This window comes from Platalea leucorodia (assembly GCF_965183815.1).
Source record: "Platalea leucorodia genome assembly, chromosome: 10".
In the NCBI taxonomy this organism is placed as follows: domain Eukaryota; kingdom Metazoa; phylum Chordata; class Aves; order Pelecaniformes; family Threskiornithidae; genus Platalea; species Platalea leucorodia.
Genome location: NC_138832.1, coordinates 24,779,324 through 24,801,608, shown reverse-complemented (window position 1 = coordinate 24,801,608; position 22,285 = coordinate 24,779,324). Strand labels below are relative to the sequence as shown.

General features: G+C 70.0%; 2 protein-coding genes across 3 annotated transcripts; both read left to right on the top strand.

Annotated features, from left to right (window-relative positions):
• Positions 1-9,753: 9,753 nt before the first annotated feature.
• On the top strand, positions 9,754-15,777 carry XPNPEP2 (X-prolyl aminopeptidase 2; the record flags this gene model as incomplete). Its single annotated transcript, XM_082322994.1, has 21 exons — positions 9,754-9,799; positions 10,566-10,639; positions 10,747-10,857; positions 10,946-11,009; positions 11,197-11,301; positions 11,441-11,527; positions 11,631-11,777; positions 11,892-11,993; positions 12,117-12,198; positions 12,590-12,785; positions 12,980-13,069; positions 13,175-13,284; positions 13,367-13,444; positions 13,552-13,623; positions 13,760-13,820; positions 13,970-14,039; positions 14,120-14,224; positions 14,730-14,789; positions 14,980-15,056; positions 15,149-15,247; positions 15,568-15,777. 21 exons carry the CDS (start codon positions 9,754-9,756, stop codon positions 15,775-15,777), a joined length of 2,046 nt encoding a protein of 681 aa, XP_082179120.1.
• A 701-nt stretch (positions 15,778-16,478) lies between these two features.
• SASH3 (SAM and SH3 domain containing 3) lies at positions 16,479-22,230 on the top strand. Of its 2 annotated transcripts, none has more exons than XM_082322873.1 (8): positions 16,479-16,661; positions 19,228-19,323; positions 19,589-19,738; positions 19,804-19,948; positions 20,024-20,181; positions 20,349-20,555; positions 20,868-21,018; positions 21,118-22,230. In XM_082322873.1, the coding sequence occupies exons 1-8, from the start codon at positions 16,608-16,610 to the stop codon at positions 21,300-21,302; spliced, it is 1,146 nt and encodes a 381-aa protein (XP_082178999.1). In that variant the 5' UTR covers positions 16,479-16,607; the 3' UTR covers positions 21,303-22,230. The 2 variants fall into 2 exon arrangements, with proteins under 2 accessions (XP_082178999.1, XP_082178998.1); XM_082322872.1 differs by having other exon boundaries at positions 21,115-22,224.
• The last annotated feature ends 55 nt before the right edge of the window (positions 22,231-22,285 follow it).

Genomic DNA, 22,285 nt, shown 5'->3' with positions numbered 1-22,285 from the left:
CCACAGCGCAGAGCCTGTCCTGGCGCCCTGCTCCCTGCTTTGAAGGCGGTTCTTGCTGCTCAGCCCTTCCTCACGCAGCTGATGCCCATCACAGAGGCAAGCAGAAAAACCAACCCCAGAAGGGGACAACGGCGGGGGGCTCCGGGCAGCATTTGCAGACAGAGTCTTTGCTCCGTGGCCCGAGGGTCCCCCAGCCACTCACCCCACGCTGCCCCGGCCGGGACCAGCACCCCTGTGCCCTCCAGCATCCCCTCCTGCGTCACCCAGCCCCTCTGCAGGCTTGGGGGACGCTGACCTCCTGTGTTTTCCTACCTTCCTCACGAATTTTACTGGCCAGGCAGCCCTGCAGCTTGTTTCTCTCTTTGCCGGGCACCTTCTCCACCAGCACTGGGCTGGGGAAGGGGCTGCCATGGGCCCCAGATGCCACAGAGAAGCTCCAGGAGGGAGCAGAAGGCCCCTGGGAGCCCTCCCTGCCAGCAGACGAGCAACCCCTGACCGTGCCTCCAAAAATAAGGGTTTACTGTCATCATAACTCTTTATTATAAAGATGTATTTACACTGAATAAATCTTTACAGACACAAGAGACATGGTCAACAGGACCCAGCGGCACTCAGAGCAAGGGCCCCCCCTTTGGCATCTCTCAGCGTTTGTCAGAGGCCCCAGTGCCCCCCCATTCTCCCACTGTCCCATGGCGTGGAGCGGGCAGGGGGCCCAGAGCCCCACGCTGTGTCCTGGGCGGGCACCCCACGCCTCGGGGGTCCCCAGGAGGTGGGGCTGCCAGCAGGAAGGGGCCCCGTGCTCACCGGGGAGGGGAGGGCAGCTCGCCCAGCGTGCGGGATTAGCACCATGGGAATAAATAGACCCCCCGGACAAGCTGTGTGCTCACCCCGGCATGCAGGTGCTTGGCAGGGACGGGGCAGGAGCTCCGAGGGAGCTCGCCGACCCCTGCGGAGAAGCTCCTCCGCCTGACAAAGTGCTTTGCGCAAAGCCCAGGGGTCCCGGCACACCAATGCCCAGGGCAGCCTCACACCCACCGGGACAGCGGCATCGTGGCAGCACCCGGCCCACCACGAGCCACATGGGCGACCCGCTCCCAGCCAGCCCCAGGAGGAGGTGAGGGGCGGGAGGCACCCGCGGTGCCAGACGGTGCCAGGGCCACCAGGGACAGCCACAGGGAGGAGGTGACGCCAGCCGAGGGCTCACAGGTGGGACCCCGCGCTCGGGGCTGGGAGATGAGCAGAGCGGGCTAGGACACAGAGCGGGCGATGGGAGCCGCGTCCCTGGAAGGCTGGTGGCAACCCTGCAACAAGAGCAAACCCAGGAACGCGTGAGTTCCCTCCCGGCAACGTCACCCGCGTCCCCTTGCTCCCCCCGCACCCCGCCGCTCCTCACCTGCCTCAGAAGGGCATGGGGCCCTTGTGGGACAGCCGGGGCCGGGGCCGCCGGTACCTGCGCCAGCCGCTCGGCCGGTGCCCAGCCCCGCGCCGTGTGCCCCGCGGCCGCACCAGCGTTCGGATGAGGCCATCCTCCGCATCCTTCCCATCCGGCACCTGGCCCAGCGGCCCTGGGGACAGCAGGGAGAGCGTTAGCCGTGGGATGCTGCGGGGATGCCGCGGGGATGCCGCGGGGATGCCGCCTGCCCCCCGCCGCCTGGCCCAGGGCCGGGCAGCGCCGCCCGTTTCCTGAATTGCCCCCAGCAGGAGCCATTCGCCGCCGAGCGCTTCCTGCCCCGAGCGCCGGGCCACCTGCGCCGAGCGTGGCCACCTCGTGCGGCCGCTGGCCCCGGCCTCGCCGCGGGGCACGGAGCAGCCGGGCCGCGGGCGCGGCCCCCAGCCATCCCCAGGGCCGCCCTCCCGCCGGGGCCTCGCCCCCTCCCGCTCCCCGCAGCCCGGGCCGCCCGGCAGCGATGCTCCGGCCCCGGCCCCGCCGCAGCACGGCGGGCAGGCTGGCGGGGCCCCGGCTGCCCCCGCCGCACCCCGGCCGTGCCCCGGGCTGTCACCCGCGGCGCCAGGCGGGTCCTGCCCCGGCGGCCGTGCCGGCTCGCTGTTGTTCTGCCCGGAGGGACAGGGGGGGCTTGTTGGCACCATGAAAAGCGCTTTGTCCTCCCCGGCCCGGCGGCAGCGGCTCCCGGGCGGCACGGGCAGGGGGTGCCGGTGCCCCCCAGCCCCCCGCGCCCCCGCTCCGCCCGCCGTCCCCCGCCCGCGGTCCCCGCCATCCTCCCCGCCGCCAGCCCGGGCACCGAGCGACGCCGGGCCGGGGGAGGGGGGGTCCCCAGCGCGGCGCGGGGCCGCGGTCGCCCCCCGCCCGGGGGTCCCGGCACTCACCCGCGGCGGCCAGGGCCAGGGCGAGGCAGAGCAGCAGCAGCGCCAGCAGCCAGCGCGGCGCGGCCATGCCGGGGGGCGGCGGGGGCGGCGGCGGCGGCGGCCCCGCTGCGGGGGAGCCGCATTTGTAGGCGGCGAGAGCCCGGCCCGGCCCCGCCGCCCGCCGGTCATGTGCCGCCGGGCCCCCGGGGGTCCGCCCCCGCCCGCCCCGCCCCGCCGCCCCCCGGGACACTCCCGCCCCGCCGGCACCCCTGCGGGGCACCCCCTGCGCCCGGCCCCGGGACCACCCCCACCTTGGTCCCGGGATCCTGGGACCCCCCTCCCATCCTGGATCTGGGATCCTCCCCCCCGTCCTGGATCGGGGACCCCCCACCCATGCTGGATTTGGGACCCCCCACCCAGCCTGGCCCAGGACCCCCCCCCCATCCTGGATCTGGGACCCCCCACCCATGCTGGATTTGGGACCCCCCACCCAGCCTGGATCTGGGACCTCCCACCCAGCCTGGATCTGGGATCCCCCCCCCCCATCCTGGATCTGGGATCCTCCCCCCCCCATCCTGGATCTGGGACCTCCCACCCAGCCTGGATCTGGGACCCCTCCCCATCCTGGATCTGGGATCCTCCCCCCCCCAATCCTGGATCTGGGACCCCCCCACACCCCATCCTGGCCCCCGGACCCCAGCACTGCTGCCAGCCTGGCCCCCGGGCCCCCCTCCCAGCCTGGCCCAGGACCCCCGCCCAGCCTGGCTCTGGGATGCCCCCTCCCAGCCCAAGCCTGGGACCCTGCACCCCTCCTGGCCCAGGCCCCCCTTCCAGCCCACCCCCTTCCCCTGGCACCCAAGGGGGCAGGAGGCGGTCCTGGCACCCCCCCCCATGCCCACTGCCCCCGGCAGCCCCTGCCCCTCCGCCCCCGCGCCGGGCAGCGCCCGCGGAGGGGTCCCCCTGCAGCCCCCAGACCCTGCTGCCCCCGGGTCACGCAGCCACTGCTCGGGGGGCACGAAGCCCCTTCTGCGGGGGGCACAGCGAGGGAGGGGGACAGACCACGGCTGCAGGATGGGCACTGCAGCCCCCCGCTCTGCACCGCACAGGCCAGGACGGGGGCTAAAGCACCCTGCCCCCCCATGCACCGAGGTGCGGGCTGCGGGTGCCAGTCCTGCGTGGCCTGGGTGCTGGCCGAGCACCAGCAGAGCCCCTGGTTGACCTGGGTGTGCTGGTACAGCCGCTGGCACGGTGTCGTGGTGGGTGACGAAGACAGAGCTGAAGTCTCCCACAGCCTAGGGACCCCCTTGCCTGCAGCTGGGTGCTGGGGAGGCCACGGGGACCACGCACAGTGCTGGGACATCACCCCACAGCCCCCGCAGGCCTCGTGGCGGGGTCTGGGGAGGCCCAGCCCTGTTGGTAACACTCCTCTCCCCAGCACCCCGGGGTGGGGGCTGCTGGGACCCCCCCGCGCCGCCCCTCGGGAATTTGGAGCTGGGAGATGGCAGCTGGGGAGGGGGCAGTCAGGGCACACCGCGAAACCACGCGTGCCAAGGGCGGCCGCGGTGACGGCCGCGGCACACCGAGGACACAAGCGGGGCTCTGCAAGCCAGCAGCCAGAAAGCGGCTCCTCCAGGTCCGGGCATGGGGGTCCCCTGGGCAGGCGGCTGAGGGCAGGGTGTAGGTACGGTACGGACTGGCTTTGCGTGGCAAGGTTTTGGTAGCGGGGGGCTGCAGGGATGGCGCCTGTGAGACACAGGAGAGCTGGAAGCTTCCCCTGTGTCCGACAGAGCCAACGCCAGCCGGCTCCAAGACGGACCTGCTGCTGGCCAAGGCTGAGCCCATCAGCGATGGTGGCAGCGCCTCTGCCATAACAGAGTTAAGAAGCGGGGGGGGGGGGGAAAGGCTTGAAAAAAACAGTATCCGAAGAGGAGTGAGAATATGTGAGAGGAAGAGCCCTGCAGACACCCAGGTCAGTGCAGGAGGGGCAGAGGTGCTGCAGGCGCCGGAGCAGCGGTTCCCCTGCAGCCCCTGGGGAAGGTGCCCGGAGGAGGCTGTGGCCCCGTGGGCACCCCGCGCTGGAGCAGGCTCCTGGCAGGAGCTGCGGCCCCGGGGAGAGGAGCCCAGGCGGGAGCAGGTTTGCTGGCAGGACTGGTGATCCTGCAGGGACCCACGCTGGAGCAGGCTGCTCCCGAAGGACTGCGCCCGTGGGGAGGACCCACGCCGGAGATGCTCGTGGAGGGCCGTCTGCCGGGGGGGCCCCACGCTGGAGCAGGGGAAGTGTGAGGAGGAAGGAGCGGCAGAGATGGCGTGGGATGAACTGACCACAACCCCCATTCCCCGTCCCCCTGCGCCGCTGGGGCGAGGAGGTAGAGAAATCGGGAGGGAAGTTAAGCCCAGGAAGAAGGGAGGGGTGGGGGAAGGGGGTTTAAGATTTAATTTTTATTTTCTCATTATCCTACCCTGATTTGATTGGTAATAAATTAAATTAATTTTCTCCAAGTCGAGTCTGTTCTGCCCGTGACAGTAACTGGCGAGTGACCTCCCTGCCCTTATCTCGAGCCCCCCGCTGCTGGCGCAGTGCAGGGTCACTGCTCCCCGCCAGCCTCGTGCACCCCAAAGAGGGGTGCTCCTTCGGGGGGCAGCTCATGGGGTCCGGGAGCTGGAGCCCATCCCTGCAGGCCAGCGGCCAGGCGCTGGGGTGCAGGGGGCCCCCCACGGCCCGCGGGCACCCATCACCTGCGGGGCTGCGGGCTGCAGGGGCAGGCAGGCCCTGCCTTCGCAAGGGACCGTGGCAGCATCCCCGGGCCACTGCGCGCTTCCGCATTCCTGCGGCCACGCACACCCTCCCTCCCTCCCCGGCCCGCGTCCTGTTTGCCAGGCACGTCACCCCGGCCTGAGTCACCCCACGGCCTCCGCAGGTGACGGAAGGCCAACAATAGCCCACAAAGGGAGGATGTCCCCCCGAAGCCTTCCTCCGGCTCGTCTTCGAGGAAACCTCCCGCGGGAGGGAAGGGCCCCACCGGACGCACGGTGGCCGATGAGCTTCGTCCTGTTGACGCTGGCTTGCTCGGAGCGGCACGCGGCCCCGGGGGTCCCCAGGGGTGGCTGGTGCCACCCCCATGCCGGGCGAGGAGGAGGAGGGGTGTGCAGCCCCAGGGCTCACGGTGACGCTGTGCCCGTGGGGACGGGGCAGGCCAGCCCTTGGACGTGGCGGGGGGTGGCATCGGGGCTGGCGTTGCGGAGTCGAGTTCAGAGGTTGGGAAGAAGGGGGGGGGGCACCCTTGTCACCCTGCGGGCCCCACGGGACTGGGCGTGCAGCGGTGCGGTGAGGGGCGGCGGGGGCCGGGGGGCCCGGGCACCGCCGTGGGTGCAGCCCCCCACCCCGGCGCTGGGCAGGAACCGGGAGGGTGGAAGCATCATTAGCACATTTCGCTAATTAGCAGGAAGGCAGCAAAGCGCTGCCTGACTGTCGCCACGGCAACGCGTCACACATCCTCGAGAAACTTTTGTTGCCATGACAATTACAGGCAGCTTTGGTGTCACCCTGCGTCCCCCCCCCGGCCCTGTCCTGCTGGGGCAGGGGACCCCCCCGGCCCTGGGCTCCTTCGAGCGGGGGACCCGAGGGTGATGCCAGGCACAGGCAGCCCGGGAGCATCCGTGACATGAGTGTGCCAGGCCTCAGCCTGCCCGCAGGCAGGGACGGGCTGGCGGCGGGACCGCCCGGCTTTGCTGCTGCCGGCCCCCCGCGCCGCACCGGGGCTGCGGCAGGACCGGGCGGTGGGCAGGGGACAGGGGACGGGACAGAGGGACGGGGGGACGGGGGACAGGGGTCTGTGCGGCTCCACAGCGCGGTCCTGGTGCCACCTCGTGGTGAGCAGGGTCCCGGTGACACCGCTGGACAGCGGCTGCGGTGGCACAGCCGGGCGGTGGCCGTGCGGCCACGCTGCCCCCAGCCCTCCGGTGCCAGGGCCGGGCTGCTCCCCAGCCCCAGGGCAGGAGTGGGGCTGGCCACCGGCCCCACGGGGGTGTGCCGGGGGGCAGCGCCCTGAGCCCTGCGTCCCTGCCTGCGTCCCTGCCTGCGTCCCTGCCTGCGTCGTGCCTGTGTGCAGCGGCAACCACGTGCCCTGGCCCCCAGAGCGACTAGCAGGCTCATGCCAGCCAAAGCAGGGTTGGAGGGTGGGGGGACGAGGTGGGGACAAGAGGGTGGCCGAGGGGCTGCGGTGTGGGCCCTGGTGCCGGCAGGCACCGCGGCAGCTGGCCCCACCTGCAGCCCACCGCCTGGTGCGTTCCTGCTGTCCTTGCTGTCCTGGCACCATGAGCTTCTCCGTGCTGGGGACAAGACCGGTCACCCCAAAGCCCAGAGGGGCCGGTGCCCGTCCCTTAGTGCTGCCGTGAAGCCAGGATGGGACGTGCCAGCTGCCCCAGGGCCGATGGAGGATTTCCACTGCCATTCAAGAGCCTTGAAGGCTACCACAGAGGTGCTGCCGCATTAAATGAGTTACAAATCGGCTGTCCAACAGGTCATGAAATGCCACTGGGAAGGGCCAGAGTCTCTGAGCGGGGCCCTGGCTCCCACCCCCGGCCTGGCTGTAGCCAGCCTCGTGTCCGTGCCAGGGAAGCGGAGAGCTTGTGTGGGATGGTGCAGGGCCGCACAGCCCAGCGCTGGAGATGGCCCCAGGAGAGGGTCTGGCCGGGCAGAGGGGCTCATCAGGAGGCGGGCAGGGGCACAGGGGGTGGCAGGCACCTGCAGAGCCAGCAGAGCCCGGGAGCCAGGCGGGCAGGGCTTCCTCCCTGCCCATCGCACCGGGGGTCACGGGGATTCGCTGCCCAGGTTCCCTGGAGGACCTCTTATATTTTCAAGGAGGTTTGTTTGTAAGCATCTGTTTGTTCGTTTACCGCAGGCCCTAACAGATCTCCTGCCGCTTGCATCCTGCCGCGCGAGCCACCAAGCGCAAGGTCCCGCTGCGGTGGCAGCGAGGTCCTTCCACCCTTCTCCCAGGGTTTGCTCTCAGCACGCCCCTGCCCCGCGCCTCGCCCGCTCCCGTCCCTGTTTTACCCTCCTCCACAGGCGGGCTCGTGCCACGCAGCCGCCCGTGCTCTCAGCCGGAGCCCCGGGGCCGCCTGGCACTCGGCGGGCTGCGCCGGCGACGCTGCGCCCGCCCTGCGGTGCAGCAGGCCCTGAGACATCCCGGCCGGTGACAAGGAGCTTCATGGTCCGAGGAGCAACTCTCCAGCAGGGACTCCTGCCGGCACCCCTGTCCTGGGTGGGGCTGTGCATCTGTCCTGGGCAGGGATGTGCATCTGTCCTGGGTGGGACGCCTCTGCTGCCTGCCAACAACAGGTCCGTCCTTCAGCCAGCCTTTCCCTTCAATAACCACGGAGAAGTCATTGAGCCGGTTAGGGGAAATGCGAGTGCAATAAAAGTGACAGGCCTCGGGGTCAAGGCTCGTTATGACTAACATAATGAGCTTTTTAGCAAGGCAGATGCCACGGCCGTCTGGAGCTGACGGGCTTGGCGGGGCAAAGGGCGCGTCCCAGCGAGCTCCTCCTGCAGAGAGCGGGTCCCTCGCGGGTGGCCACTGGTCCCCGAGCCCTGTGCCCGCGGGCAGGGCTGGTACCCCGCCTGCAAGGCATAGCCCGGTCTGTTGGGCACCATCACACTTCTCTCCCTCCGTACGCTGCCGCCAAAGGTGTCTCTGATCGCGTAAGGCTGCTTGATGCTAAAATATTGCCGTTGTCTCCTTTGCCAGCATTTCCAACCCGACCTGCTAATGCACTCTTAATTTATTATTCCTACTACTCCATTAGCAGGACCGTGTGCTCTCACTGGCTCTGAAGTTACCCCGTGCTTACCTTCAAAGCCTTACGCGTATTCCTGCTCCCCAGAAACCCGTACCCGCATGCTGCAGGTCAGACGTTCAGCTCCGTCTCTCCAAAGCCCGGTTGCTTTTCCGTATAACCGTGCCGGCTAAAAGCCGGGATGCCAGCGCCACGCACGCTGTGGCCCCAGCCCTCCGCGCTCCTTTCAGACACCGCCTCTGTGTCCTGCGGGGTCCCCGTGCTCCTCCATCACCCCTCTCCAGCTCCATCCCTACCTGCGGGCAGGGGCTGGGCAGAGCAGGCAGGAGCGGCAGCAGCCTCTGCTCCTTCTGCAGTCCATGGGGGGGCCATGGCAGGATTTTGGGTGCCCTCCAGCCAGTCTCCCTCAGTCCCCACCGCAGAGCACTGGGGGTTTTCCCGCACCGCCACCTCTCATGAAGCCCAAAGCGTCTGCAGACGCGTGGGACCCGCAGCCGGCCCAGAGACCAGAGGCATCGGCGAGCACGGTGCACCGCGCTGCTGCCCATGCCGTCCCTCGCTCCTCTCCCATCACCTTCTTGCCCCGCTTTGCCCTGGCGCTGCCCACGGGCTCCCCGGGGAGCTCAGAGCTCGCTGCTGAGGATGGTCGGCTCCTTCCCACCCGCTGCTGGACGCCAGCCGTCGCCTCACCAAAGGGGTGCGGAGGCTCCAGCGCGGAGCAGCCAGGCCAGCGCCCCGCACGAAGGCACGGAGGTGAGAGCAGTACGGGCGCTGACATGGACCTCGGTGCTGACCGGCTTCTCCTTGGGCTAAAAAGTCTGCCGGTGCAAGATTGCCGACCATACTGCTAGAGCCATGGTGGAAGAACAGCCACGTAAAAGAAATTAGGGCCCAGCCATGGCCAGGGGATGCAAAATCACGTGTTACCGGCACACAGCCGTCTGCAGGAGCCAAGGGCGGGTGGGTGTTTCATCAGTGCTCCGGCTGCCCCGCTGGCCCTGCCGACAGCCAGCTCCCAGGCCCGCAGGCAGGTAGGGCCCTACGGGAAGGAAAGGTGCTTTTGCCCCCCGGGAGAGCTGCGACGCTCAGCAGCTGCCAGGGAGTCCCCCCCGCCCCCAGCGCTGGCCTCGGCCAGCCCCGGCCCCAGGGGTGCCGCTGGGCGCGGGGCTGGGGACCACCACGGCCGTGCCCGGGAGGATGCTCTGCACCGCTCCACGGCCCAGTGGAGGAGGAGGGCTGGCTCGGGGAGTGCGCTGGCCCCGGCAGCGTGTCGCCCCGGGGGGCCCATGCCAGCCCTGTGTGGCCCCAGGGGACAGAGGTTTTCCTGGGGACACAGGGCAGCAGAGCAGGCGGCAGCCCCTGCTTGCCTGCATTTAACCCTTGGCGCCAGGCTGAGCTGGCACAGTCCCACCTCTGCCCAGGAGGATCTTTGGACTTTGTGCTGATTTTGCAGTTTGCTTTTATTTAGCAGCAGGAATCGCTTTCAATGCATAGGACAACAACCTCCTCATATCTGCCCCGGGCCTTGGCCCTCCCATCCAGCATCCCTCCGCCCCGGGGCAAAGGCGCAGGAGGAGGGACCCGTCACCTAAGGCGCTGGGGAAAGGTCCCCCTCCGCTGCCCGTCCTGCTGGGCACCCCCAGGGCAGCCATGCACCCCGCACAGTGGATCGCAGCCTGGGTGCTCCTGCTCCACGGTACGGCGGAGGGGCTGGGCTGGGAGGTGGGATGGGCTCGCCAGGGGACGACGCATCCCGGGACCCCCCGGGACCCAGGCTGGTCCGAGCGTGGAGGACGTAGGGGTGTTTTGCAGCAGTCTGAACCACAACTTTGGGTGAAGCAAGGGTGGGTTTCCCTTAGGGAGCCAGGGCTGTGCTGCTGCTCCAGCCCCGCTGCCCCAGGGAAGGGGACCGGGCTGGGGAGAGGGGCTAATCCTGCCTGCCTGAGCCCAGGGACGAGCGCTGGGGAGGTGATGGTGGTGGAGAGCTCAGGGAAAGGCAGTGCCGGTGGTGGCACCAGATGCAGAGCAGGACTGGGGAGAGGCCAGGTCCCGCTGGGGGCACATCCCTGGCTGCCGGCCAGGTCCTCCATCAGCCCCAGCACCAGGGATGCTCAGGGCTGGCTCCTACCAACCCCCTCCCCAGCTCCCGGGCACGGTGGGCACTGGCTGTGCCTCCTGGCGACCCCACCACACCCCCGGGGCCCATCCCAGGCATGCCACGGGCGCTGGCGTGCCCGGAGCGTTTACTTCCTCTTGAGCCAAGTGATGTCATTGGTTTTCACCCACTGTTCCTGGGGCTAAAAACTCGGGTTTTTGCAAAAAGCCCCAAAGCTGGGCTGGCTCGGTGTTTGGGACTGGGGACGAGGGTGACAGCTGCCCCCGTGCTGGCTCTGGGCTGCAGCGAGGGGCCAGCAGGACCCCGGGCTGCAGCCTGAGGCTCCGGGGGGTCCCCGTGTCCCTAGGCTGTGCCGCAGGCCGGCCGCCACAGGCTGCCTCCGCCAGGACCGACGTCCGGGACTGCTCCACGGACCCACCGGTGAGCCCCGCCGTGCCCGGCCCTCCCTGCTCCTGGGACACCCCGCGCGGGGTCACCCCCCCAGCCCCACCGCTGCCCCCCCAGCACGTGTCCCCTTGTGCCACCAGTACCTGCCCCCTACGGCTGTCAACACAACGGCACGGCTTGCCGCTCTGCGGGACACCATGCGAGCCCACGGCGTCCATGCCTACATCGTGCCCTCCACGGATGCCCACATGGTAAGGCAGCAGCCTGCCTGCGCCCCTGGGGACCGGCTCCCCGGCCGGTGCCCGCGGCCGCCTCTCATGGCTCCGTCCCCGGCTCCAGAGCGAGTACATCGCCGAGCGGGATTCCCGGCTGGGCTGGCTGACCGGCTTCACCGGCTCTGCAGGTAAGCGCATCCTCGCCACCCTGGGGCCCTGCTCAGGGGCCAGCACCCGGCTGCCTGCTGGTCCTCATCCTTGGGATCCTCGGGGCAGGGCATGGTCCCGCTCCACACAGGAGGTCGGGCTGGGGATCCCTGCCAGCTGGCTGGAGAGGGGGCAGAGGTGATGCCTGAGCTCCCACTCCTGTCCCAGGCACCGTCGTGGTGACGCAGGACAAGGCTGCCCTGTGGACCGACAGCCGCTACTGGACCCAGGCAGAGCGGCAGATGGACTGCAACTGGGAGCTGCAGAGGACAAGTCAGTGGGGGGCAGGCTGGGGGGCTGCTGCCTCCCCCCACCCCCAGGACCCCCCCAGCCCCAGCCGCAGCCTCATCTGGGCTCAGCGTGGGCCGGGACACGGTTCGTCCCTGCGGTGCCACCCAGCTCTCTCCTGCAGTTTGGATCGAGTCCATCGGGCTGTGGATCCTGGAGGAGGTTCCTGTGGGGGGGAACATCAGCTTGGACCCCTTCCTCTTCTCCATCGGTAGGGTTGGCCATCACATGGGGGGACCCTGCCCGACATGAGGGCAGCTCCCAGGTATGGATTTACCAGGGGCCCCCAACTGCGGGCTGCTTCCCCCCCTCAGACACCTGGAACAGCTACAGCCGGGCTCTGCACGGCTCTGGCAGGACCCTGCTCCCCATCGAGACCAACCTCGTGGATCAAGTGTGGGGTGACCAGAGACCCCCTCCAGCCTCCAGCGAGATCTACAGCCTCCCAGAAGAGTTCACAGGTACAAGCGCGCCGTCCCCCCAAGGCTGCTGGGCAGATGCTCGCCCGCAGCAGCCCCCGGCCCAGGGGGCCGTGGTGGTCCCCGAGCTGAGCCGGCTGCTCGCTCCTCTCCCAGGGAGCAGCTGGCAGGAGAAGGTGGCCGGGATCCGGCAGCAGATGGAGCAGCACATTCGACGCCCCACGGCCGTGCTGCTGTCGGGGCTGGAGGAGACGGCCTGTGAGTAGCCGCGGTGCCGTGGTGGGTGCCGTGGTGGGTGCCGTGGTGGGTGCCACGAGCTCCGAGCCCTGGGGATGGGAGGGCAGCAGGCAGGCGCAGGCTCGGAGGTCTCGTTCCTGGCAGGGCTCTTCAATCTCCGCGGAGACGACATCCCCTACAACCCCGTCTTCTACTCCTACACCCTGCTGACCAACACCAGCATAAGGTGGGCACACCTCCCCGCGGGCACGGGGCACAGACGGGGCGCAGCACCTTCCCTCCCCTTCCAGGGCCGGCATCCGTGGGACCCTCCTCAGCCCCGCTGCCCCCTTCCCCAGAGCCCACCACGTCCTGCAGTGCCCAGCCCCGTTGTGTGTCCCCTCCAAACCCCACATCTTTCCCAGGTCCAGCCCCCTCCCACCCAGCCCACCTTGGGGTGCAGCCCCCTCCCTTCCAGCCCACCCTGAGGGTGACCCCCGTTCCCAGCCCAGCATCCCCTCTGAGCCCCCCAGTCTCCCCCTCTCCACCAGTGTGCCCCGCACGGCTGGGCTCGGGGGGGACACAGGCAGCAGGCCAACCCCACGGCCGTGCCCACCCCATCCCGCATCCTTCCCCAGCCTGTTTGTGGACGAGCAGCGGCTGGCGGCGGCGGCGCGGGAGTCCCTGCAGGCAGGCTGCCCCGGGCTGCTGTGCGTGGAGCTGCAGGAGTACGGGCAGGCACGTGCCCACCTCCGCCAGTACGTCCAGGGCAACGTCACCGTCTGGCTGGGCACCGAGTACACCACCTACGGCCTCTACAGCGTCATCCCCCAGGTGGGGCATGGCGGCGTGCCGCTGCTGACACCCGCGCCGCCGAGCCCGGCCGTGGGCGACATGGGTCCTGCCGGGCTCGGGGACGGCCCCGTGCCACCGAGCCACGGGGCAACAGGCTGTGCCGCGGCCATCCCTGGGGCATGAGGGGGTGGGTGGCTGTGCCCGGCCGTGCCACCCCCAGCCTGCCCTTGCAGGAGAAGCTGCTGGAGGACAGCTACTCCCCCGTCATGCTGGCCAAGGCTGTGAAAAATGCCAAGGAGCAGGAGCTGCTGCGAGCCGCTCACGTAAGGGCTGTCCCCATCCCCGCAGCCCCGAGCAGAAGCGGGGGGCAGCCGGGGGAAGCGGGGTGCCGATGCCCCCTTCCCCTGATGCCGCTGGGCCACCCCCAGGTTCGGGACGCAGTGGCTGTCATCCAGTACCTGCTGTGGCTGGAGAAGATGGTCCCGCAGGGGCAGGTGGACGAGTTTTCGGCAGCAGAACACATCAACGCGCTCCGCAGGTCAGTGCTGCCACCGCGGCCCCCCCTGCCCGGTGGAGGGCAGCCGGGGACCCCCTGCATCTCCCTCCCTGCTGCCTTCCAGGGCCCAGGGGCACAACCGTGGGCTCAGCTTCCAGACCATCTCCGCCAGCGGGCTCAACGCGGCGCTGGCCCACTACAGGTACGGCTCGGCCCCGGTCAGGGCCGGGGGCACCAGGGCCGGCAGCGTCGGTGGGGAGCGGGCAGCTGGAGGCTGGGAGCGGGCTCTGACCCCCGCTCCCCTCGCAGCCCCTCCAACGAGAGCAGCAGGAAGCTGTCCGTGGACGAGATGTACCTTTCGGACACCGGAGGGCAATATCTGTGCGTAGCCCTTGAGGCGGACCCCCCCCCAGCACTGCGCAGCCCCCCGCCCCCTCCCCGTGCCCCCAGCGCAGGGTGGTGGCCCCAAAGCCGGCGCTGGGGCTGCGTCGCCCCCGTTGACGGCCCCCCTTTGCAGGGACGGGACGACAGACATCACGCGGACGATGCACTGGGGTGTGCCGACCCCGCTCCAGAAGGTACCAACCCCTCCCACGCCAGCCAGCACCCCCCTGCGGCGCCCAGCATCCCCGTGGCGCTCAGCACCAAGGTGCCAGCCAGGGCTGGATGTGCCGGGGCGAGCCTCCGGGCACCACCACGCTCAGCCCCGCTGCCATGCCCCTCGTAGGAAGCCTACACCCGTGTGCTGATGGGCAACATCGACCTGTCCCGCCTCGTCTTCCCGCCCAACACGGCAGGTGGGTGCTGAGCCGGGCGCCGGGCAGCCCGGCCCTGCGCGGGCCCTCGCCAGCTCACTGGCCCCCATCCCATTCCCCAGGGAGAGCGGTGGAGTCCTTTGCCCGCCGGGCACTCTGGGACGTGGGACTCAACTACGGCCACGGGACCGGCCACGGCATCGGCAACTTCCTCTCGGTCCATGAGTGTAGGTTCTGCGGCACTGACACCAGCGCTGGGGACATGGGATGAGCTGCGGGGGACAGGGACGAGGACAGGGGCTCATCTGGGGCTTCTCATAGCCTCTGTCTGCGGGCGTGTGCCCCTACCTGCAGGGTGCTGCGGTCCTTGCCAGGGTGGCCCTGCAGTCCTTGCTGGGGTGGTCTCATGGTCCTTGACAGGGTGACCACATGGTCCTTGCCAGGGTGGCCCTGGGTTCCTTGCTGGGGTGGCCCTGCAGTCCTTGCCGAGGTGGTCCCATGGTCCTTGCTGGGATGATCCAATGGTCCTTGACAAGATGGTTCTGTGATCCTTGCTGGAGCGGCCCCATGCCCCTTACCAGGGTGGCCCTGTGTTCCTTGCTGGGGTGGCCCCGTGGTCCTTGCTGTGGTGGCCACAAGGTTCTTGCCCGTGTGACACCTCGGTCGCTGTCAGGGTGTCCCCGCAGCACACGCCGTCCCCAGGAGCTGTAACCCACCCCATGTCCCCTGCAGGGCCCGTGGGTTTCCAGTCCAACAACGTGCCGCTGGCGGCCGGCATGTTCACCTCCATCGGTACGTGCGCCCGCTGCTCCGGCCGGTGCCTCGGGCTCTCGGGGACGTCCCTGAGGGGCAGAGCCCGGCCAGGGGAGGAGGCGTTCAGCTCTCGGCCCCACTCAGGGGCCAGGTCAGGCCCCTCTGGGGTGGGATGGGCTAGGGGAGTTGCTGGGGTCGGGACTCACTGGGCGCCTTCCCCGGCCCCCAGAGCCTGGGTACTACCGGGACGGCGAGTTCGGGATCCGCATCGAGGACATCGCCCTGGTGGTGGAGGCGCAGACCAAGGTAGCGCAATGGGGCTGGGCTGGCAGGGGTGGCACGGCACCGGGGGGCTGCACCGGGGGTTGGGGGCACCCAACGCCACCTCTCTGCGGCAGTACCAGAGCGGGGAGAAGCCCTTCCTGACCTTCGAGGTGGTCTCCCTGGTGCCCTACGACCGCAACCTCATCGACCTCAGCCTCCTGTCACTGGAGCAGGTACGGGGTGCTCGGGGCAGGGGGGCAGAGCAGGGACGTGGGGCCAGCGCGTAGGGCTGGGGTACGGGGAGAGCGAAGGGCGCGGGAGGGTGGACATAGCAGGAAACCAGGACCACGGCACGAGGTCAGGGCAGGTAAATGGGGCTGGCAGGGGGGCGCGTGGATGGAGAAGGGCAACGGAGTCTGCGGATGGGGCCAGTGATCGCGGTGTGGGGTAGCTGGATGGGGGGGGCCAACGGGGGGCAAGGGGGGTGCAGGCAGTGAGGGGGGACAGGCGGCCGGGGCAGCCCCCCGCAGCCCCCCGCGGTGCCTGGCTGCAGATCCGGTACCTGAACGCCTACTACGAGACCATCCGGGCACGTGTGGGGCCAGAGCTGCGGCGGCAGCAGCTGGAGGAGGCGTACCACTGGCTGCAGAGGAACACCGAGCCCTTCCCGCTGGGCAGCGCCGCCACCGCCGCCACCGCCACCCTGGGCACGCTGGCCCTCGCCTCCCTCCTCTCCGCGCTGCTCAGCGGGCTGCAGGCCTGACCCCGCGCCAGCCGGCCCCACGCCAGCCCCCTCCCTGCCGCGGCTGTTTCTTCTCTCCGCCGCTCACTTCCTTTTTTTTGTTTTCTATTTGCTCATTTCTGATTAAACATGAGCAACATGGAGGGTGCCTGCGCACTGCTGTGCCCCGCCACGGCAGCCCGGTGCGCTGTCAGCCTGCCCGCCGCCTCGCCGCCTGGTGTGGGGCTGGGGTCCGGCCCCACGTGGCCCCCGGCCCCACACATGCCACCCAGCCCATGCTGGCTTCCCTGCCCCGGGGCAGCCAAATCAGCACCGGCGGTGAGGAGACAGAGATTCAGGGCGGATTTTAATTCTTGGGAGCAGAGATGGGGGAACCGGAGCAAGAGGGTGCAGGGGAGCCGGCCCGACCGGGGCCATCCCCGCTGCCCCGCAGGTGCCAGCGGCAGGGTGCCAATGTGCAGGTCCCACCTGGGCTCGAGCCCAGCCAGGAGGACCCGCAGATGCAGGGGACACAAGGGACATCCCGAGCGGGCATGGCGGAGGGGTTGGGGACCTTCATCCTCTGCATGGGGGGGACGCGGTGCCCACCAGCAGCATCGCCAAGGGGTGGCAGGGCGCGGGCAGGCATCCCCGCCCCGGGGGCCATGGGCAGGGCAGTGGCTTCGTGGAGGGTTTCCTTCCTCCTGTCCCAGCCTGCGCACCCGCCAGCCACCCCGAGCCGCGCCGCTGCAAGCACCTCTCATGTGACTGCCGGCTTCCTGTGCGCTTCCCGGCCTCGGTGCCGGTGCTTCGGTACGTGCCGTGCCAGGCGCTGCCCCAACACTGCACCCTTGCCACCGGGCCCCAGCACCATGCTGCGCCGCAAGCCCTCCAACGCTGGTGAGAAGGAGTCAGGACACAGAAAGGTGAGCGCAGGCGGTGCCCGGCCACCCTCGGCACCCACGGGTGTCCCTGCACACCCAGCGCTGGCCGAGCCCGGGCTGCCCATGGGATGCTGAGCGGGGAGCACTGGTATCGGGGGGCAGAGCCCTGTGGGCCCTGGGGGCAGCACTGCCAGCAGTCAGTCCCTGCCACTGCCGGCCACCGTGGCCACCACCAGTGTGTGGTCCTGGCCATGTCCCGCGCCCTGCTCCCACCCTGGCTTGCAGCACGGTGGGACGGGCGGCCGGGATGTGCAGACCCCCGGGGTCAGCATGGGCGCAAGCCGGGGTGCCGGTGGGACCCGTGGGGCTCTGCGGGGGGCAGCGGCTCCCCCTCCCCGCAGCGTGGGCGGCCGCCTGCCGCTTCCTGCCGGGGCGGGGGGACAGCCGCGGTGCCAGGCGCGCAGCTCCCAGCCCAGCCCGCGCAGCAAGGTGTCTGCGGTCGAGGCAGCGCGAGGCTGCAGCTCTGTCACGTGTGTTGGCCGCTTCCTCTGGCAGCACCGCACCGGGTGCTGGAGCCACCAGCAGCACCGGCTACCAGCACCGCGGCCTCTCGAGAGCCCCCGGCACAGCAGGGCCATGCGGCACCCTGCCGGGTCTCGCACCAGCGGGCGCTTCAGCTCTTGCCAGGCCCTGGTGGGAGGGCTTCGGCAACAGCGAGCCACCGAGGGGAGCAGGGGGACAGCGCCCGGTGCCACAGTCCTGCCCATGGCGGGCAGACGTCCCGCCAGAGCTACGTGCCATGGCTGCTCCTCCACGCTGGAAGCTCCCAGGGGAAACCTGAGTGAAGCCCCCTCTCCCTGTGTGGGGGCGGCCCCGCGAGCCCGGCAGGCCCCGGCGGGCATCCCCTGCCCTTGCCCAGCTGCAGCCGCCGCTCTCACTTCCCTCTCGCTGCCGTGCTGCCCGGGGGGGCCCGGCTGCCCCAGCTCCACGGCCCCCCGCTGCCAGGCTTTCCACAGTTGCTCTCACACCCCCGGCTCCTCCAGACTCAGGGCAGCGGCCGATGCGAAGTTGTTTCCTCTGAAGGGTGCACGGGGAGACCCGAGGGGTTCAAGTCACCCGGGTCCGGTGGGTTCAGGGCTGCTGGGACTGGAGCAGGGCAAACCGCCAGCATCTCCTCCACACAGATGCACCAGCTGAGCTGGTCCTGCTAAGCCACAGCGGGGATGGAGCCGGGTCTCCCTCATCCGAGCCAGCCCTCTATAAGGAAATGGCAAAAAGAAGTAATAAGGGATGCTCAGTTGAGGCAATAAAAAGGAGAAGGAGGAGGGGAAGGCGCAGGGCTGTGTCTGAGCAGGGCCAGGCTGCGCAGGGGCTGGGAAGGGCCTCGGCCGCCTCCGTTGCAAGCAGGAGCCCGAGGCGGGCAGAGCGACGCGAGAAAGGAAATTGCTGCATTTGCGGTTGAGACAATACCGAGCGCCGCGGTGCGCGCTCCGAGCGCGCCGGCAGCCAGGAGCTGAGCTCGCCCAGCCCCAACACGTGAGCTGGCTCCCACGGCAGCACTGGTGCTGGTCGTTCAGGGGTGAGGGAGACCCGGGACTGCGTGGCCATGCGGGGACGCCGGCTGGCCAGCAACGAGGGTGCTCCCGGCACAGGGAACCCCTTCCCACGTGGGACAGGCACCCAAGGATGTGGAGAGGAGGGAAGGAGAGGCAGGGGGGCAGGCAGGGGGGCACAGGGAAGACTGGAAGAGGCAGTGATGGAGGGCTGCGCCAGGACTGAGAACCAAAACCCGCGTCGGCGGCTTTGGCACAAAGGCAGGACTGAGCTTGCTGGCGATGCCAATGGGGAGGTGCTCTCCAGGCTGTGGGATGATGCTCGCAGGCAGAAAATGTGGGCAGCTTTCAGGCCTGGAGCTGAACATGAGGGCAGCAGCACGGGCACGGCAGCACCCATGCTCTCAGCCGCTGAAAGCAGCCTTTAGCTGTCAGACGTTGGCAGGGAAGGGAGGGACCGACCCACATCGCAGCCACCGCAGGAGCAGGACGGAGCACGAGGCGGGTCCCACTCTGCTCTCGTTCCCGAAATCCCTGGCTCAGGGGCCGGGCAGGCGCAGCATGGCCACGTTTGGGTGCTGAGCGGAGCGGCTGCGTTGCAGAGCCCCTGTGTTTTCCCAGCCAGCGCCCAGCCCATGTGCCACGAGAGCAGCGCGGCGCAGTCCTGGGCTGCTCCCAGCCCGGCGGTGCCAGGCTCGGCACTGGAGTGCCCGCAGCGGGTGCTGGAGCAGGGGCTCTCGGCGCGGCTCCGTCCGCAGCAGCACCGAGCAGCACCGCGCTGCGCAGTCCCTGCCCCGGGAATGCTGGGCCAGGCAGCCGCGCGTGCGCCAGGAGCAACGCCAGGTCTGTGCATGCCAGGTCCTGGGGGCTCACAACACACAGCGGCTCTTGGCAAGGGCAGGAAGGGCGAGGCTGTGCCAGCCAAAAAATTCTTCAAGCACCGGCATCGCCCTGGGCAAGCCAGAGCAGCCCGAGGGGCCGGCTGCCGGAGGGGAGGGTGGGAGCCGGGGCGGGGTGCGCAGGGGGAAGCCCTCACACCTCTCCGTCTCCCCCAGCTCTCCCTCCAGCGCTCCAGCAGCTTCAAGGACTTCGCCAAGTCCAAAGTCAGCTCCCCCGCGCCGAGCGAGAAGGAGTTCAACCTGGAGGAGAACGTGAGTGCCCGGCCCCCCGCGGGGCGGCAGCACCCCTGCCCCGTCCCGCTCCCACCTTCCCGCCAGGCACAGCCCTGCTCAGAGCTGTTTCCCCAGACTCTTGGTCCTGCTGGTGGCCCACGTGCCGTGGGGCAGCCCCTGGGCTTCCAGCACCGGCAGGGTTTGGGGTCTCGCTCCCCAAGGAGTCTCGCAGCCCTGTGTGACCCAGCTGAGGTTTGCCCGGGGGGCGGGGGGGCTCTGCCTTCACTCTCCATCCCTCTGCCAGATCCCCGAGGATGAGTCCAGCAGCGCCAGCCCCGACAATGGTGCACGGAGCAGCGGGATGAAGCTGGGCAAGAAGTGGCGGGCCGTCATCTCCCGCACCATGAACCGCAAGATGGGCAGGATGGCCGTGAAAGCCCTGGCCGAGGGGAAGGTGAGGGGGGGCCCGGGCAGGCGGGGGCAGCTCCCCCTCCCTTGGCCTGACCCCGGTCCCTGCAGCAGGGAGACGTGGAGGAGGAGGGGTCCCTGTGCCCCCTGTCCCCAGCCAGCAGCACAGAGGAGCCGAGCCACGAAAAGGTGCCCCTGTCCTACGTGGAGATGGAGGAAGACGGGCACCCATCCCTCAGCCGCCAGCTGTCCAGCGGTGAGCCTGGCCCCGGCAGCACCCCGGCCCCTCGCCCCACAGCCGGGCACATCCTCACCTCCCTCCTCACCACAGGCAGCGAAGTTTCCAGCCCCAGCCCCGGGAGCAGCAACCGGGAGAGCCTGCGGCTGGAGGAGAGCGGTCCAGCCTACACCGGCCCCTTCTGCGGCCGGGCTCGCGTCCACACTGACTTCACGCCCAGCCCTTACGACAAGGACTCGCTGAAGCTGCGGGTGAGGCACGCCACGGCCGGCCCGGGGCTGGGGAGAGCTGGGGCGAAGGGCAGGACCAGGGTGCGGGCCCTGGGGAGGGAGGGTGGCGGGGGACCCCCCTGAGGGGGGGGTGTCCCCAGCCGTCCCCAAGCCTGCACCTGCCTCCACCCCCATCTCCCTCGGCCCAGAAAGGGGACATCATCGGCATCATCGAGAAGCCACCCATGGGCACCTGGACCGGGCTGCTCAACAACAGGGTGGGCTCCTTCAAGTTCATCTACGTGGACGTCATCCCCGAGGAGACGGCCCCTGCCCGCAAGAGCCGGGGCCCCGGCAAGAGCAAGCGGCTCAAGCCCAAGACCCTCCACGAGCTGCTGGAGCGCATCAACCTGCAGGTAAGGGACGGGCGCCCGTGGGTGGGCGGCGGCACCCAGCACGAGCCCAGGGTGCCGGCAGCAGGACCACCCTCCCCTCTGCTCCCCAGCTGCTCTTCGCTATCCCCCATCCCCGTGGGCCCCTCCACCTCGTGCCCGAGCACCGCTGGGAGGCAAAGGGGACACACGGGGCTTTTCTGGATGATGCTCGGGCGAGTGCCCACTGTGGACCTGTGCCGAGGCGGGAGCCACGTGGCTAGCACCGAGGGCCAGGCGGAGAGAGCCGGGGGAGCCGTGCCGCGCTCCGCTCACGCCTCCGCCCTCCCGCCGCAGGAGCACACCTCCACCCTGCTGCTGAACGGCTACCAGACCCTGGAGGACTTCAAGGAGCTGCGGGAGACCCACCTCAACGAGCTGAACATCACGGACCCCCAGCACCGCGCCAAGCTGCTCACGGCCGCCGAGCTCCTCCTGGATTACGACAGTAAGAGCTGGGGTGGGAGCTACCGCGCGCTGCCCGCGGCCCCCGCGCCCGGCAGCAGCCTCGCTGCCCGCTAACGCCGCGTCCCGTCTCTCTCAGCAGCGAGTGAGCCGGAGGAAGGCGACAGCTCCGAAGCCCAGCCTTCACCCTCGGAGCCCAAGGGGGACATTCCCCGGGACTCAGGCTGCTTTGAGGGATCAGAGACCCTAGACGGCAACCGGGATGAGGGCGAGCTGGGGGGTCCCGAGGGGCAGCTGCGGGCCCTCTCCTTGGCAGAGTCCTCCTGAGGCGGCCCTGCCTGCCGGCACTGCCCCGCCGACACAGCCGCTTCCCACCCTGGCCTGGCAGCGGGTCCGGACTGGAGGGGACGGCTGCCGGCGGGGGAAGCAGGTGAGCCCTGGCGCGGGCGCCCTGCGCTGCAGGCGGGAGCCGCGCAGCTGCGGGCACTTCAGCCCTCGGCCCCCGAGGCTGCCCCGTCCGCTGCCCCGTCCGCTGCCCCCGGGACGTTCCGCACTGTGCTGCCTTGCACCGCTGCCCCGACGCGGGTGCTCCGGGCACACCGCACTCCCCGCCGAGATGCCGCGGGCCTGGATTGCCTCTCCTGGGTTTGCCCCACTTTATCCACAGCTTTAATAGCTCCTCCCGGAGCCCTCGCTTGCCGGGCCGAGCGCACGGCAGCCTGCAAGGACAGCGCGATCTGCAGCGGGCAGGGAGGGAGCAAACCCAGCGCCGGCAGCCGTGTGCCAAAGCGCAGAGGTGCCGCCGAGCCCAGCTCCTCACCGGCAGGGAGGACACCCGCGCCGCCTTCCTCCAGCGTCTTCCTTGCGCGGCCAGGGAAAGGTTTGCTGGGAAGTTTGGGTTGTGGGGGGAGAGGGTCAGCCCAGCCAGGGCAGCGCGAGCCCCCCCCCTCGGCTCGAGAGGAGCCCCAAAGGCTGCCCGCAGCTCCCCACCAAACCTGGGCCGGGGGCTGCGAGAGGGAGCTGGAGCAAGCGCCCTGCTGCTCCGCGGGCAGCGGGGCTCGGCGGGGTGAGGCAGGACAGCCCCCGCAGCAGGAGGGCCCCTTCCAGCCTGCCAGATCCCCCCAGCGCACCCGCCACCCCAGGCACCCCCCGGGACGGGGCAGGGGCCCCGCAGCCCAGCCGGGGCCCTGCAGAGCCCCCCTGTGCGGGCAGGGGCAGGCAAGGGAAGGCATCCACATGGGATCCTGGGGCAGCCTGGAACAAATAAAGAGGCTGGTCCCTCGCTCGGGGTACCTACCCCAGCCCCCTCC